General features: G+C 37.2%; 1 protein-coding gene across 5 annotated transcripts in view; it reads right to left on the reverse strand.

Annotated features, from left to right (window-relative positions):
• BTBD10 (BTB domain containing 10) overlaps positions 1 to 18,237 on the reverse strand; it is a 110,421-nt gene that overhangs the window by 67,543 nt on the left and 24,641 nt on the right. The window contains exon 1 of one of the 5 annotated variants that reach the window (XM_066251006.1): positions 4,355 to 4,467. The exons of 2 other annotated variants lie outside the window; for them this stretch is intronic. Coding sequence is in view for 1 of the 3 variants with exons in the window: in XM_066251002.1 (XP_066107099.1) it covers positions 4,140 to 4,264 (125 nt within the window). In the remaining 2 variants the exon portion in view is untranslated. Of the gene's footprint in view, positions 1 to 3,069; positions 3,094 to 4,139; positions 4,281 to 4,354; positions 4,468 to 18,237 lie in introns of those variants that run through there. 2 more of the 5 variants (XM_066251002.1, XM_066251007.1) reach the window with 2 other exon arrangements.

Raw genomic sequence — 18,237 nt, forward strand, 5'->3', positions numbered from 1 at the left:
CTAAATTCTCAGTTCTTTAAGCCGAAAAAGCTTCCAATTTCTTCACATCCTTCTGGCTGAATATACACAGAACTAAAGACAACATACTTTGGTGTACAGCAGAATGGCTGTAGTCTTCTTTTCCATTAATTATGATGGGGTTTGTTTTTTTTGGGGGGGGGTATAGTGAGAGAGAAGATAGAATGATGGTAGCCATAGTGCATTTCTGTTTTACATCATTTGCTGCCAAAAACCACCTCAGGTCTTTCCTATACATGATGTTGTAAAGCCATGTGAACTAATAATATATTAGTATTTTTCAGTCCTTATGTACCCTAAAAAGTTCACTTAAATTTAGTCCAACAACGATGGTTTAGTTCATTTTGGGTGGTTTAGTATATATATATATATATATTTACTATCCTTCCTTCGTCACTGTCACTGGTAAAACTGATATTTTACCTTCTCCATATGAGAAGAGAAAGCAAAAAACAAAACCATTTTCCACAACCAACAACCTTTGGATAGCATCATTCAAAATAAAAATGGTTTTGACTAATTAACACAATCTTAGTAGCTAACTCAATTTTCCTTCATCTTACACCTACGAATATATTAAAAAATTGACTATACCAAAAACTAAGCATAGATCCAGGCACATTATATTGCTACTAGTCTATGAACTGCATGAGAGAAAATTCAAAGTTGCTCTGACAATATAGTTTTAGCAAATCCATTCTGGTTCATTTTTAACCAGTTTTCTTCAAGTTAGTCATAAACTATCCTTTTTTATTTCTTGTTCTAAAATCTTCTGCCTTTTATAAAATCAGGCCTATTCTTATAGCACTTCTTGCATTCCTCTAAAACAGTGGTAGTCAACCTGGTCCCTACCACCCACTAGGGGGCATTCCAGCTTTCATGGTGAGCGGTAGCGGAGCAACTAAAGTATAAATAAAAAGATAGATTTAACTATAGTAAGTTGTTTTATAAAGATTTATTCTGCCAAACTTAGCAAAAATCCAACATAAAGTACTTGGTAAGTAATTATTATTATATGCTTTAACTTGCTGTAACTCTGCTTTATAAATTTGATAAAGTTACTTCCTACTTTATAAATCACCATTACTGTGGGTGGTTAGAAAATTTTACTACTAACAGAGATACAAAAGTGGGCAGTAGGTATAAAAAGGTTGACTACCCCTGCTCTGAAACTTTTTATTCCTTTAGCAAGAGAGAGACAAGAATGGGGAGAGAAATGAGAAGCATCAATTCTTCGTTGCAGCACCTTAGTTGTTCATTGATTGCTTTCTCATATGTGCCTTGACCAAAGAGCTCAAGCCAAGCCAATGACCCCTCACTCAAGCCAGGAACCTTAGGCTCAAGCCAGTGACCGTGGCACCATGTTGATCATCCCATGCTCAAGACCAGGGGTCCCCAAACTTTTTACACAGGGGGCCAGTTCACTGTCCCTCAGACCATTGGAGGGCCGGACTATAAAAAAAAACTATGAACAAATCCCTATGCACACTGCACATATCTTATTTTAAAGTAAAAAAACAAAACGGGAACAAATAGAACATTTAAAATAAAGAACAAGTAAATTTAAATCAACAAACTGACCAGTATTTCAATGGGAACTATGCTCCTCTCACTGACCACCAATGAAAGAGATGCCCCTTCCGGAAGTGTGGTGGGGGCCGGATAAATGGCCTCAGGGGGCCGCATGTGGCCCACCAGCCGTAGTTTGGGGATCCCTGCTCAAGACGATGACCCACACTCAAGCTGGTGAGCCAGCGCTCAAGTCTGAGACCTCAGGGTTTTGAACCTGGGACCTCAGTGTCCCAGTTTGACGCTCCATACACTATGCCACAGCAGTCAGGCCTTCCAAAACCTTTTAAGACCATAAATTATACAAATAATTTTAAGATTTTTGCAGGCAACACGTTTTATAAGATGTTTCAACTTGCTCAGAAGACAACTCATTTAACCAGATGCATTTTATCTCCATACTCATGTTGGTTTTATGTGCTTCCTAGTAACATTTCCTTTGTCATCACTGTTGGTGGTGGTGTTGGTGTTGGTGATGGTGGTTTACTCTTCCTAAGTAAGATTTTTTTCTTCCCTTAATGCCAATCACTATTATTACATTTTCCTTGGTTACCTTTTTAAATGTAGTATAAGAAATCTTTTTGGCTGATCTTAGTATTTTTTTAAAGTCTCAGCTCATTTACCTAATTCTAAAAAAAATTTATTTTTTTATGTTTTACTGTGGCAGTCTTAGCTTCTGCTTTGTTTTAAAGTAATGTGTATATCTCTGAAGAGTTCGTTGTGTAATAATACTAAGGATGTTTTTCTGTCTGAAAAATATCAATATCAATTACATTTTTACTTAACTCCTTAAATTATTCTTCCTTTTTGGAGAAACTTATATTGTGGAATCATGCTGATCTTATTCTCATCAAGAATCAAAACAGTCTGACCCGTAGTGGCGCAGTGGGATAAAGCATTGACCTGGAACACTGAGGCCACTGGTTCGAAACTCCAGGCTTGCCTAGTCAAGGCACATATGGGAGTTGATGCTTACTGCTCCCCCTCCTTCTCTTTCTCTCTCTCTCTCTCTCCCTCCTTCTCTCTCTCTCTTCACTGAAAATTGAATAAAGTCTTTAAAATAATCAGAACAACTATGATTGGTCAAATAAATTATAAAATAGATATGTTCATAAAAACACTATGCAATTCTTAAGAATTATGCTATATAAAACTTTCATAACATAGGGAATGTTCATGATTAAGTTGTTTTTAATGTATGAGTTATGTAACAGTGCCTATAATATCCCAAAATCATTTTAAGTGCACATTATGTGATTTTATACTTTTATATATACACTGAAAAAGAAAGGTTATATGCAAAAATATTTCAAGTATTCTTCTTTGATCTTAAGATAACATTTTATTTTTTATGTGCTTTTCTATATTTATCAAGTTTATGTAATAAATTTGTATCATTTTCACAACACAAGCATTATTATTTTAAAAGAATCAGCAGAACCAAAGGAAAATGCTCTATAAAATACAAGGAAAAAGGTCTACCTTGAGATTTCTGCTTCTTAACTCTATTACTCAAACAAAATGAGAAAAACATTTCTGGAAACCAAACTACAAAAGAAAGCCTATAATAGATAATACTGGTTAGTCTAACTATATAAATAAGCCATGACAACCACCAAGATAACCATTCGAACTTCTAGAAATTTAATGGGGAAAATCACAAGAACTTCCTGACATTTCAAGAAAAGGATATAGCTATGAACTGTTTAATATTTAAGTACATTTTTTAAAAAGTAATTTTTAATTGTATATCCCCAAATATCCCTACAAACTGAAGGATTGTAGAATATGGGTAAAATGAAGATTTAAAATAACACCCAGTCAGAATATCTTAAATTGTGCTAAAACTTCCTAATAAAGTAATGTCATCTGTTAATATTAAAATCTCATAGCAAGAACAATTATCTTAATTTAGAAATTTTGTCTGGTTGAAGGTCAATTTGCAGTAATCCAAAAACTTATCTGATTACTCTTTCAGTGACAATATCTAGATCATCTATTCAAAGTCTGTATGTCCTATAAATCAAAAAACAAAAGATATTTTAACCAATTAAGACTTTATCATTCAAATACATTTGGTTCTATAAATACTACTACATATAAGTGGTTCAACTAATCCTAATTTATCCAAAAGTAAAAATACATTAATCTTCTTCTTTAGGAAATTACTTCAATAACTCTATTTCTCTATCTACAACTTTTTCAAATATATAAAAAATATTTCAAAATTAGTATTTCCTTAAATAATATTTTTGATATTCATTAAAAATATGAAACATAATGTATTCTCAAGTTACATTAAGATTTTATTAAGACTTTAAACAAAATAAAAGACAAAGACTCAAACTCATCAAAAAAATATACACATTTGTTTTAAATAACTTTAAACTGACCATCAAGACATACCACCTTTTCCACCCAGAAATAAAAATGAGCATAATAAACAAAGGCCAAACACCTCTCAATCTCACTCATATACATACATACATACATACATACATACATATTTAGAACTGTAACCCAGCAATATCACGTAATAAATGAATACACACCTTACTTTAGTACACGCCAGGGCAGACACACAAAAACAAGAAAAAAATTTTGAAATCAGAGTATAAAGGGACTCTGCCTTTTCAAACAATGCAGCACTGAAAGCCAGGTCAGCATCCTTGGGCATTACTAAGAAACTTTAGCACATCTGATATTTCCATCATCTTCAAGATTCCTCTGAATAATCAGAAAATTTCCCAGTCTCCCCCTACCTCACCTGTCCACAGACTTCCTTTGGCTTTCTTTCCTCTACTGTATATTAATGCTATTGTGGTTTATTTAGGCTTTAAACGTTCAGCGGTACAACCTCCTCTATATATTAATTCAGTTCATTTTCTCAGACACTGACTCAGCCGTGGGTTGTGCAGCAGTGACGTTTCTAACCAAACAGCATCCTGTGAACTGTGGTCATCCCATTTCCCCATCACTGTGTAGTGATTGGCTATTGTAAATGATAGACAGGCTGAAGAAAACTCAGGAGATGAGAGCTTAGTGATATGTAGATATGTTGCAAAATGCCATCTGTAAAGCTAATTCTAGCTCTGCCAGCTTGCCAGGTTTTAAAAAACTAGGAGGCAGATAACTTTCTTTTTTTCTTTCAATATTTTATTGTGTACCCATTCTGGGCAATAAACCTCTTTAAAACCAAAGAGAAAATATTATTTGTACTGTAAGAATCCACTCAAGAACTACTCTGAGACAACAAAACTTTTCCATTTCTAAACTGTTTCTGGGACTACGACGTGACTTAACAGGGAAAATGGAAAGCTCAATCTTCATGCAGTCTCAGAAGAAATGAGCATGCGTATTTCAATGTGCAAATGAAACCTTGCGGCAAAGTCTGATATTCAATGTATGATGCATTTATCTTTAGTAACTTGAGCAGACTGCGGACCTGAGTTTTAAATAGTCAGATTCGACCCAATTCATATATTCAAGAGCTTTTAGCATACTGTCAATCTGAGTATTTTAATATTAATTATACAGAAAGGGTGCTCTTTTTCCTTTTTAAATAGCAAAAATGTCTCTCAAAGAAAGTTGTCGTAATTCAGACCAAATATATTTCGCCTGAAACGATCTTTAACCTTTCAGTAAACTACCAAATTCCTCTATACAAATATTAACTATAAAACTACTGAGAAAGAAACAAAGTTTAGTAAGTAACTTTTTAACTATGTAATTCTTTCTTTCTTTCTTTATCTCTTAAGAGAGAGGCAGGGAGGCAGAGACAGGCTTCCATGTGTGCCCAACCAGGATCCACCTGGCAAGCCCCCTACCAGGCGATACTCTGACCCTCTGAGCTGCTGCTCCATTGCTGGGCAACCGAGATATTTTAGTGCCTGAGGCAAGGCCATGGAGCCATCCTCAGCGCCTGGGGCCAACTTTGCTCTAATCATTCAAGCCATGGCTGCAGGAGGGGAAGAGAAAGAGAAAGAGAAAGATGGGGGGGGGGGGGGGGCGCAAGGGAGGCAGATGGTTGCTTCTCCTGTGTGCCCTGACCAGGAATCAAACCCAGGACTTCCACACATGGGGCCAACGCTCTACTACTGAGCCAACTGGCCAGGGCCTTAACTATGTAATTCATTTGTATGCACTTGTAAAAGGAATCACAGACACTCTGAAGTCCATCCATGTCCAGATTAGCTTTCAGTTTTGCCTTGACTTTTATATCACAGTATTGTACATATCAAATTTATACTCAAAATAAAGTTCAGAAAAGAAAGTACATTAAAGTTTTATATGATGAAAGAGAAATCATAAGGCAGTGCCCACCAAACTCTTAAACCTAAATGATGCACACATAATATAGTGACTATTAGTGTTACTTTTATAATTCAACAATTTTTTTAAATTTCCTTTTTTTTTTAAATGAGAGGAGGGAAGAAGGAGAGACAGACTCCTGCGTGCATCTTGACCGGGATCCACCTGGAGACCCCCCACCTGGGCCCATACTCGCAACTGAGCTATTTTTAGCGCCTAAGGCAGAGGTTCCATGGAGCCATCCCCAGTGCCCGGGGCCAACAAACTCAAATCAATTGAGCAATGGCTGTGGTAAGGGAAAAGAGACAGAGAGAGAGAAGGGGAGGGGAAGAGATGAAGAAGCAGATGGTTGCCTGACCTGTGGTGGCGCAGTGGATAAAATATCGACCTGGAAATGCTGAGGTCGCTGGTTTGAAACCCTGGCCTTGCCTGGTCAAGGCACATATGGGAATTGATGCTTCCCGTTCCTCCCTCCCCTTCTCTCTGTCTCTCTCTCTCTCCTCTCTAAAAAATGAATAAATAAAAATTAAATTAAATTACATTAAAAAAAAAAAAAAAAAAAAAAGAGGCAGATGGTTGCTTATCTTGGGTGCCCTGCCCAGGAATCAAACGTGGCCTTTCCACATGCTTGGTCGATGCTTACCACTGAGCCACTGGCCAGGGCCCAATAAATTTATTTTTATCCTTGCCCATATGAAAGGTGGGGGTGGGCAATCAAATGAAAATGATGGAAGGAAAGGGGCTGCTATTCTAAATTGTGACTAGAACAAACTTTAAAAAGATTTTTAGATTAATTACAAAAAACTGAATCAATAAAGTACTCATTCCTTTACTGCTAAAGACAAGGTTTGTATCCCCAAAAAGTCGGATGTTGAAACGCATCCCCCCAATGTAAGGACACTTGGTTATGAGATGATTAGGTCATAAACGCAGAGTCCTCCTGATTGAGATCAGTGCCTTTATAAGAGACCCAAAGAGATCCCTATCCTTTTCCTCCATGTGAGGACACAGCAAAAAGAGGGCTATCAGAACCAGGAAGTGAGCCCTTACCAGATATGGAATATACCAGCACCTTAATAATGGACTTCCCAGCCTCCAGAATCAGGTGAAATATATTTCTGCTGTTTATAAACCACCCAGTCTATTGTATACTGTTGTAACAGTATATCTGAACAGACTGAGACATTTACTTTTAGTAAATTTAAATTTCCAATTCTATTTGAGGTGGCAATGTGCCCACCTATATTTCTCAGCCTTGCTTATCTAGAGATGACCATATGATATAGTTCTACCCAATGATTTATAAACAGGTGTGTAAAGCCAGAAGCCACGGCCACTACCACAGCAACCCGGCCCATACAGGTTCACATTGGATTCGGACAGTCGGTAAAGAAACAACGGAGCCAAAAACTGGTGGGCCATAGTCTTTAATTCTAGCTTGCACCCGGCGGGCAAGTAAAAACACACACTGGGCTCCAAAACCCACTCACATTCAGTGCTCACAAAGCCACTGACTTATCCGAGTTTCTTAGAATCAAGGGTTTCTTAGAATAAGGCTCACCAGCCTTATTCTCCTCAGTTCCCCATCTCCTTCCTTATCCCAGATACAAACTCTGCACAAACTGGCATCTCACTCAGCACTCCGCCATCTTGGCTGCTTCTCCTGGCCACATGGCCTCTTTTTGCTCTCTGCTCTGCTCCCTCTGCTCTCTCATGCTAATCATCCCAGGAACCAAGAGAGCAAACTCTCGTTCTGCCCCCATTTTATATTGTAGCTTCACAACCTTTAATCCAATATACAAAATAGGGAAGTCTCTAATACAAAGTCACTTCTCTGAGGCATGATTGGATTGTACCACCCCACATCAAAAAGGGTGGGAAAGGCTTAATCCCAAAACCAAGCCCCAGGCTACAAGGATTCTCAACACACATTAATATCACCTGGGCGATGGCCTCACATGGGCAGCGCCATTTTTAACAAAGTGAGCATAATACATTTTATCTGCCCAACAAGGTGTCATGTAGAAATTACTGAGAAATTTAATTACCTGATATAAATAAAATCCCTTTCCCACTGTCCCCATCCCCTTCTACCTTCTTCTTCCTCCTGGTCTGAAAGGTGAACATGATAGCTGAAGCTACAGTAAGCCATCTCGTGATCATGAAGAAAAGCCAAGAAAATCAAAGACTTTTGACCCTAACATCCTTAAACTACTAAATCTACATCAGACATTGCCTACCGGTGCATTTCTTATGTACAAGAAAAATAAACCCCAAACTTAAGCCAGTGTTTACATAGTTTTCTTTTACTCAAACATCCCTAAATAAAATACATGAGATGGGGGGGGGGGGGGAGGAGGAGGAGGAGGAGGAGGAGGAAAAAGAAGAAAGGATGAGAGCAAGTAGAAGCATAGGTGCATAGGTGAAACATATCAGCCATGAATTGATAACTTAAAGCTCGGCATGCTGGGTGGGTGGGTACATAGGGGTTCATTATACCTGTTTTATATACTTTATATGTATTTATAATGTACCATACTAAGTTATTTAAAAGTTTACAAATCCTAGCTCTGCCACTGACAAGGTGAATGGCCTTGGGCAAGTATATTAAGCTCATTCTTTTCATCTGTCAAATGGAGACAAGTAATACTATTCAGAGAGCTCCACCTTCAAATCCAGTCAAACAACCACCAGAAGGTCCCTGGCAGGAATATCCTCCATCTACCTAATCATCCAAAGGATTATCTCAAGTTTCATTTTCACCAACTCACACCAACACTGATTCCTTCTCTGAACTCTTACTTTACTATAACTCACTACCATAGTTTAGTGTCCTACTGTGCTCTAATTGTTCGATATGTGGTAATTAAAGCATCCCATGATGATATGATGATAAACTTCTGAATTACTCTTGAACTGAGCACAAGTTCTCAACAATACTTGCTGATTGTAAAACAGCTCAATTAATTTAGTATCAACTCAAAAATACCATTTTTAAAAAGATATATTGTATATTTTTTAAAGTCTCCTAAATATATTTCTAAGTACAAAGAACAAGAGGTCCCTAAAAGTAAGCTGTTTTCCTCTGGGCAGATTTTCCACAAATGAGGTTAAAAATAAGCTCAAAGGATTTTATGATATTTTCATTTTTAAAAACATGTATTTATATTTATTTTCTATTTATCTTTAATATTTTAACTTAAACAAGCAATAATGCAGCAATCTACTTAAAAAGAGAACCAAATATTACCAATACAGATATCAAGAGCAATGAAATAACAGAAATGAGGCCCTGGCCAGTTGGCTCAGTGGTAGAGCGTCGGCCTGGCGTGCAGAAGTCCCGGGTTTGATTCCCAGCCAGGGCACACAGGAGAAGCGCCCATTTGCTTCTCCACCCCTCCCCCTCTCCTTCCTCTCTGTCTCTCTCTTCCCCTCCCGCAGCAAGGCTCCATTGGAGCAAAGATGGCCCGGGCGCTGGGGATGGCTCCTTGGCCTCTGCCCCAGGCGCTAGAGTGGCACTGGTTGCAACAGAGCGACGCCCCGGAGGGGCAGAGCATCGCCCCCTGGTGGGTAGAGCGTCGCCCCCTGGTGGGCGTGCCGGGTGGATCCTGGTCGGGCGCATGCGGGAGTCTGTCTGACTGTCTCTCCCCGTTTCCAGCTTCAGAAAATACAAAAAAAAAAAAAAGAAATAACAGCAATGAAAAAATAGTTTTTTTTAAGTTTTTCCCATTGTATGCCTGTAGCTTCTGTAAAGCAAACAGCTTTTTTTCACCATTACCATTTCATATATAATGTACTATTATTGTATATCAGCAGAAAAACATTAAGAACTAGGAAAAAAAACATACAATTCACCAGAAAACAGATATAAATGAACAAAACACTCATGACATTGATGTGTACTTATAAATTAATAAAGTCAACTTAACATTTTCATTTTAGATCTTACCACATTAGAAGTCTACAATAGAGGTAGACATCTTTTCAGGAGACTTAGTACAGGCCACTCATATTTTCTAGCTACAGCATACAGTTTAAAAGTACCTGAATTATTTCTTTAAAATTAAAAAAGATTGCAACATCACAGCATTTTTAAATTCTTTTTCAAGAAAGCTGATATTAATTATCAGTATCAGGAGAATTTTACAGTAATGTAAGTTAATGTTCAATACCCCTAAGTAAATAAATATTTATAGAGCATAATACTCTATGAAAACATGCTCACATACCTGCAATATGTGAGGTTTATGAGCTGCTAATTAACACCTTAAAAAATATCAGGTCATAAAGTGTTCTAAATGAGGTGTTCCTTATTAAGCCACACAGCACTAAGTGAAAGCTTTAAAAAGTATAAATGGGCAGAAACTTTAGAAATAAAGTATTTAAGCCCTGGCAGGTTGGCTCAGTGGTAGAGCGTCGGCCTGGTGTGCAGGAGTCCCGGGTTTGATTCCTGGCCAGGGGACACAGGAGAAGCGCCCATCTGCTTCTCCACCCCTCCCCCTCTCCTTCCTCTCTGTCTCTCTCTTCCCCTCCCGCAGCCAAGGCTCCATTGGAGCAAAGTTGGCCCGGGCGCTGGGGATGGCTCCATGGCCTCTGCCTCAGGCACTGAAATGGCTCTGGTTGCAGCAGCGGAGCGATGCCCCGGATGAGCAAAGCATCGCCCCCTGGTGGGCATGCCGGGTGGATCCCGGTTGGGCGCATGCAGGAGTCTGTCTGACTGCCTCCCTGTTTCCAACTTCAGAAAAATACAAAAAAAAAATACAAAAAAAAAGAAATAAATTATTTAATACACCAATTTTAAATGAACCAGAGTCATTGCAGAAAGACTGATTTTTCCATTAGTATCAGGATGATAGCACAATATAAACTGACATAGTTAAAAATGTACGGAGGCAAAAACAAACAAGAGCCTATTAATTATCATGTATAATCTATACACAATATAGTTAGAAAATGAAATAAATTCAAATGAAGAATTTTAAATACAAAGAACTAAACTGTCCTGCCAGAGTTCCCAATTAAATTAAATATTGCACTTATTCATGGGGTTACCTTTAAAAGGTTTTAACATTATTTACAAACAAGTAAGAATTTAAATAAATACAAATACAAAAAAGTTAAAAGAATTGTTTTTCTAAAAGTTATTTAAGGAGAAATACATTTATAGTATTTTGTAAACTCCATCCTCTGACAGGACTTGCCACAACCAAATGCAGTTTGGTACTTCACAAAAGTCAATTTTATCAGAGCTTTGATATGTGAAATACATATTTTCTACCTACCTTGAATGTTTATAAAGTTTACAAGATCTACTATGAAATTTCCCATCCCAATTCTATGGATCACTGGAGTTACTGTCATAGGATGAGGCCGTCCTACCATCCCACTTCAAACTTTCTCACACTACTGCTCTGAATACACACCTGTAGCACCCATAACCTACACAAAAAAGAAGTGTTGACCTTTCAGTCTATTCCATGCAGAATAAAAGTCACAGAATTTTAGATACTTTCTGATATTACTGTGATATTTTTAAAAAAGTGATGAACAGGATTAAAAATATTAGACATACAAAATACCACAAATTAAAATAAATATCAGTCTTTTTAGGTACTTCTCATTTAATTCTTCTATTACATTTGCTACCACTATGCAATCTGGGCACCCCATGTTTCCAAACATCAATATAGTACCCCAAAAAAGTAAAAACAATTCCAGAAAATAATTCTTTCAGACAAAATTTTACTTGGAATATACTGCTTAATTTCTAAAAGTTTAGGATGCTTAACAAAGCTTCTAGTAAGACCAAATACAAATACTGTTATTTCTTTAACCAAATTAAAGACCTTGAATAGAAACTTAATATTTTGCCCCAAAATAAAAGTAATTATAAGCATCCTGATATTTCCTTACAGCGCAACTCCCACAAAAATATTTTATCAATACGATTTATATACTTTATGCCCTTTCATATATGAGGTTTGTGACTTATTTCTACAACAGTCAAATGAAATTGTAAGAAAATTCACTTAATAGCTTTACAGAATACCTGGACTAATCACTTTAAAGTATATTCACTTGCCAATTTAATCTTCACAATCACCTTACAAGGTAACCATTATAATCTTATGTACTGAACAGAAAACAGTCTCGGAAGTTTAGTTAATATTGCCAAAGATCACAATGCTTATAAAATGACAGGATTATAAAAAACAATGAGAATTTATGATATACTCTTGATCTTGAAAAATGCTCAGCCTAGAGTATTTTGTTTGGAAATAGTAGGTCAGATTTGACTTTTAGAGAATGCAAACACAAAACAAAAAGAAAACACAAAAAAAACCCATATGTACTTAAACAATTTGAAGAAAGTTATACGTATTAAGTCAGACTAGAACCTAGGTTTCCAGACACCCACTCTTATTCCTGTATACTTTCTATAAACTTTTCCAAGCTGGCTTTTATAGAAGGAAGTGAGAAAGAGTTGTGCATAAAAGTAAAAGGGAACCCAGAATTGAAAAAAGACTATACCTTCCTGAGTTTTATAAAGTATTCCAGTACATTTTCACACACAAAAAATGCCAAAGATAAACTCATTAAAATTTTAAGTCTATCTCAGAACTCATTAAAAGAAACGCTTGCATTTTAAAGAAACTATTTTGTAATGTTTATACTTTTTTCCTTATAGTTGCTTAGTATGTTTTTCCTAAAACAATTGAAAATTTTATAAGTGATTGTAATATAATAAATATGTTAATAAGTAGGTAGGTCAATGAGTGAAATAAAAATAATAGAAAAGGGAAAAGGGGAGAATTGCATAATGCGAATTCAAAATCCAAATAAATGCCACACAGTTTATTTGCTGAATGATCCTAGAAAACTATATATCCTTAAGAATTGCTGAATAACTGAAAATCAATCACATATTAGATGAATGTAAAACCTATAAAATTTTGAAAACCAAAATCCTCAACTTATTTGAATTTTTAATTATAAAAATATATTTACTAAACTTTTAAAAATACGTTGGTTTTAAAACAATTCTGGGTTCCCTTTTACTTTTTTCAATTCTGGGTTCCCTTTTAATTTTATGCACAACTCTTCCTCACTTCTTTCCTTTAGTTGGTTTTAAAAACAAACCAACTAAATATTATAGCTAGTTATCGGTACTCAAGAGATGAGGCAGAAGAGAAGGGTGAGAAAGGAGAAAGTCAGATAGAAAAAAGTAGTCACAGAACAAGAGACACAAAAGGTAAACAGAATACAGGTATTAATCAACTTACAACCTATGCAACTTACTACCATTTGACTTTACGACCACAATCACTAGCCATGACTGCTCGTCTGGCAGCGCAAGCATTGCCCAGCTGGGCATAGGATAGTGCGGACCAGCTTCCAGCAGCACTACCATCTCCACATGCACCATTTCAACTGTTATCCCAGACTCGGTACAGCAATTTATGTTTTGTGTCTTGGATATTTTTCAGCAAACCCTTCCCAAGATGTCTACCAAGAGGAAATTGTCTTTGTCTTTGTCTTTGACTTAAAGATTTTTATAACATCATTTCACAGTACTGTACATATAGCCTACTCAACTTACACAATTACTCAACTTACAACCAAATCGTGTTACGACTGGTCTGTCAGAACCAATCGTGGTCTTAAGTCGAGCACTAGCTGTAGTAGGGAAAAATTATAAGGAAGGAAAAGAAAAATGTAGAGAGGCTTAGTAGATTCTGTAGAATGAGAGTTAGAGCATTTTCTCCTTCATAGGTCTTCCAGTAAGTTATTTCAGATATTAACATTCCTTTGCAAGAACAGTTTTTTGTCTTATTAACCCATAACTATAAGACACATCCTGTGGATAGGATAGCCACAAAATGTCCATTGAGGGAAGAAGGATCCTAAAAGCATGGGATGCAATGACTACAAAAATATAACCACAAGGAATGGGTAAGGTAAATTGATTCACATTTTCCAACACAAAACAGTGGGTGGCCTTTATCTAGCAGCAGGGAAATTCCAATATGTCTTCCTAATCAACCTTAATGAAATTAACAAGTATGTATTTTACAGCCATCCACAAGAAAGTAAAGAATGTTCAAACAAAGGCTATAAAAAAATCAATCGGAAAATCATATATCTATTTCACTTGTCAATAAAATTTGGTTATCACCATGTGAAAGCTTTCTCCCCACTCCTCACTCCCAAGAGTACCAACTAGTACAAGCAAAATTAAAGTCTGTGGTATCTGGAAAAAATATGCTTGTGTTTGCTAATACATGTTAGTGAATTTTAAATGTTATCAATAAACTACTGCTATAAGCACAAATTCATAAAAGGCAAATCACATATTATATACTACTTTGAAATGTCTAATGATCTCTTCTATTTTAACTACTCTATGCGTCATACTAGCCATTAAATTTATCCTATTTCATTCATTCATTCACTCCTTCAAGCACCTACTGAACACCTATTACAATATGTCAAGCAATTTACAAGATGCTGAAGCAAGTAGGACATTGTTCCTGTTCTAAAAATACCTAACTCTACTAAGGGAAAAAGGGTTTCATATGCCACTTCACCCTGTCTCTCTCTCCTACCTGGATAGTTCTTGCATCATTTCTTCACCTTGAAGTCATCCTTGACTTCTCATTTCCCTGTATCAAATCTACTTCAAAATTTTCTTTTGACTCCTGCTTTCCCTTTCCATTCATAAGGCTATACTGCCTTCATTTAAAACCCTTAACAGCTATCAATAAGGCTCCTGATTGACCTCTTTACCACCCCCATTCAATTCTATATTTGCTCTGCTGTCATAAGAATTCTCTTTTTAAAAACTTTTAATGGCTTTTCATTCCTCTATCTAAACTCCTTACCATAAAAAGTTCCTCCAAAATCTGATACGTGAATTCCCAATGTCCACTTCATATTAGGCAAACTAAGATTTATTATTGTTTGGATCTTGTAATCAGCAAAAAATAATTACTAGACTACTAAAAACAAAGTTCATAGACAATGTCACAGTCCATTACTATTTTTAGGCATGATAAAAAATAATCTACATTCTAAGTAATCTAGATATCTTTACAGAGGCTAAAACCACTGAGCCTGTTGGCTAGGAACATACATTCAGGAGACTGCCAAAGTCAACTGTTAAAAAGATGATTCAATTATAGTACTTCCCCTTCCTCTTAGATATTAAAAGGGCGCAGGGGGAGACTCTTCAGGACTACAGTAACAAAATAAGTGCTCCCTGGTACACTATTTCCAGGTAGTATTAATTAATGCAATGATCTATAGAAGGATAAAACAAACCTATGGAGACAAGTTCCTCTTACTATGTAAGACAAGTTTTTACTATATCGATGTACTACAAAGTTTATATATAAGGTTCTCCCATTATTCAAGAGTCGAGTTCCTATGACACTCTTGAATAAAATAGGTCAGTTGGCTCAGCAGTAGAGCGTCAGCCTGGCGTGTGGAAGTCCTGGGTTCGATTAGCAGTCAGGGCACACAAGAGAAGCGCCCATCTGCTTCTCCACCCCTCCCCCTCTCCTTTCTTTCTGTCTCTCTCTTTCCCTCCCACAGCCAAGTCTCCACTGGAGCAAAGTTGGCCCAGGCGCTGAAGGTGGTTCCATGGCCTCCACCTCAGGTACTAGAATGGCTCGGGTTGCAACGGAGCAACAGAGCATCGCCCCCTGGTGGGCATGCCGGGTGGATCCTGGTCCAGTGCATGAGGGGACCTGTCTCTCTGCCTCCTCACTTCTCACTTAAGAAAAAATTAATAAAATAACACCCAGCCTAAGAAAAGGTCTTATATGAGTTTATTTGAGCCAAACTGACTACAATTACTGCAAAAATCAGTGGATTGAAAAAATACTCTGGAGAATGGCAGTTTTTTCAGCTTATTTTATACATTAGAATCAAAAAAGGAGATATAAGGAGGTTATATGAAATTCATTAGTGGTAGACTAAGGAAGCAGGAAAAAGCAAAGCAGGTAAATCTCTCGGATTAGATAAAAAGCAAAATGGAGAGACATATACTTCTTTTACATTGAAGGGTATAGGATAGTTAACCTTTCCAGTACACAGAGATGGTATATGGGCAACAAGATAATGATGTGGCCTTGTGCTCTGGTGCTGGTACTAAGTCTGTAAAAGAAAACTACCCTGACATTTCAAAGATATATTATCTCAGATGTGCAAAGACAACAGAAAATATCAAAGGTAAAAACTGACCTTTGTCAAGTAAGTTACAGGACTAGGATAAGACTACTCATTATGAACTACTTTTAGTTAGGAATTTTTATTCAGACCACCCTGTGAAGTTACTTATTGTCTCTGGGTTGTAGGGCCCTGAGCTTTCAGATTTAGTATGTTATCCCTTTTTTGTCCACAAAACCTTTCACAAAGTGAAGGAGCAATTACCATTAATTTGTATGAAAAATTTTTTAGCATTCCCAAACCCAAAAATAACCTCCCAAATGTTTACCAAATAAGAGTAATATCTGGTTTTACACTAAGCACACCTTTACAAGCTCTCTTAGGCTTTTCTGATATCTTAGGACACATATTGCTAATAGATGCACAAAATAAATAATAAATATGGAGCTTGCCTGACTGGTGGGTGGTACAGTGGATAGAGGGTCAACCGGGATGCTCAGACCCCAGGTTCGAAATCCTAAAGTTTCTAGCTTGGACGCAGGGTCACTAGCTTGAGTCTAAAGGTCACTGGCTTGAGCAAGGGGTCACTGGCTCAGCTGGAACCCCCCAGTCAAGGAATGTATGAGAAGCAATCAATGAACAACTAAAGTGATGTAACTACAAGTTAATGCTTATCTCCCTCCTTTCTGTCTCTGTCTCTCCCTCTCTCTCTCTCAAAAAAAAAAAAAAAGGCTATAAAGCTACATGGGGCTTGATGCTGAGTGTAGTTACGGAGAAGGAGCTTGATAGTCTTAGGAATGCATGCTACCTTTACAACAGTTCACGGCAAAATAAGCACTGAATGTTATTTTCACTTTCTGCTTTCATTCGTAAAAATGAGAGGGAAAATAAAGGAAACAGAATCACTTAGTGCAGAGGTCGGGAACCTATGGCTCGTGAGCCAGATGTGGCTCTTTTGATGGTTGCATCTGGCTCGCAGACAAATCTTTAATTAAAAAAATGTTAAAAATATAAAACATTCTCATGTATTACAACTCATTCATTTCCTACTGCTCATGTTCATGGTTGCGGGTGGCTAGAGACAATCACAGCTGACCTCCGGGACAACACCAAATTTTTATTGGATAATGAGTAATGTACACAGGTCGTTGTGAGGTCAGAAAGTAAATTTCCCTCCTTTTAATCAAGTAGTCAGCTAGCTAATTGCAGAAACTCTTTTGACGAAGAAGATGGCTAAAAGCAAAACAGATGAAGAGTATCATACTTTTCAGCAGGAATGGACAGAGGAATTCGCCTTTGTGGAGAGAGCAGGTTCTGCAGTGTGTCTAATATGCAATGATAAAATTGTATCGATGAAACAGTCAAATATAAAGCAGCACTTCGACACACGCCATACTACATTTGCATCGAAATATCCAGCAGGGGACAGCAGGAAGAAAGCATGTCAAGAGCTACTGTGCAGAGTGCAAGCTAGTCAGCAGCGACTCCGTGTTTGGACCCAACAAGGTGAATGGAATTCGGCTAGCTTTGCTGGTGCTTTAGCAATTATGAGAAACAGAAAGCCATTCACAGATGGGGAGTATTCCAAAACATTCCTGCTTGATGTTGCCAATGAACTTTTTGACGACTTCTCGATAAAAACAAGATAATCAAATAAATAAAAGACATGCCTCTGTTGGCAAGAACTGTTCATGATCGTACCATCATGATGGCAAATCAAATTGAGGCAACACAAGTGAAGGACATAAATGCAGCACCATTCTTTTCTCTTGCTTTGGATGAGTCAACAGACGTAAGCCACTTGTCCCAGTTCAGCGTGATTGCAAGGTATTCTGTTGGTGACACACTACGTGAGGAAAGTCTTGCTGTTTTCCCTATGAAATAGACAACAAGAGGGGAGGATTTATTCAAGTCTTTCACTGTGTTCGCTAAAGAAAAAAATCTACCGGTGGATAAACTTATTTTGGTGTGTACTGATGGTGCTCCTGCATGGTGGGGAAAAACAGGATTCGTAGCGCTTCTTCGTGAACATGAAAAGAGACCCATCCTAAGCTTTCACTGCATCCTACATCAGGAGGCGCTTTGTGCTCAGATGTGTGGCGAGCAGCTTGGTGAGGTGATGTCGCTGGTCACTCGGGTGGTCAACTTCATTGTTGCCCGAGCTTTAAA

The sequence above is a fragment of the Saccopteryx bilineata genome, chromosome 1 (assembly GCF_036850765.1).
Source record: "Saccopteryx bilineata isolate mSacBil1 chromosome 1, mSacBil1_pri_phased_curated, whole genome shotgun sequence".
Lineage (NCBI taxonomy): Eukaryota > Metazoa > Chordata > Mammalia > Chiroptera > Emballonuridae > Saccopteryx > Saccopteryx bilineata.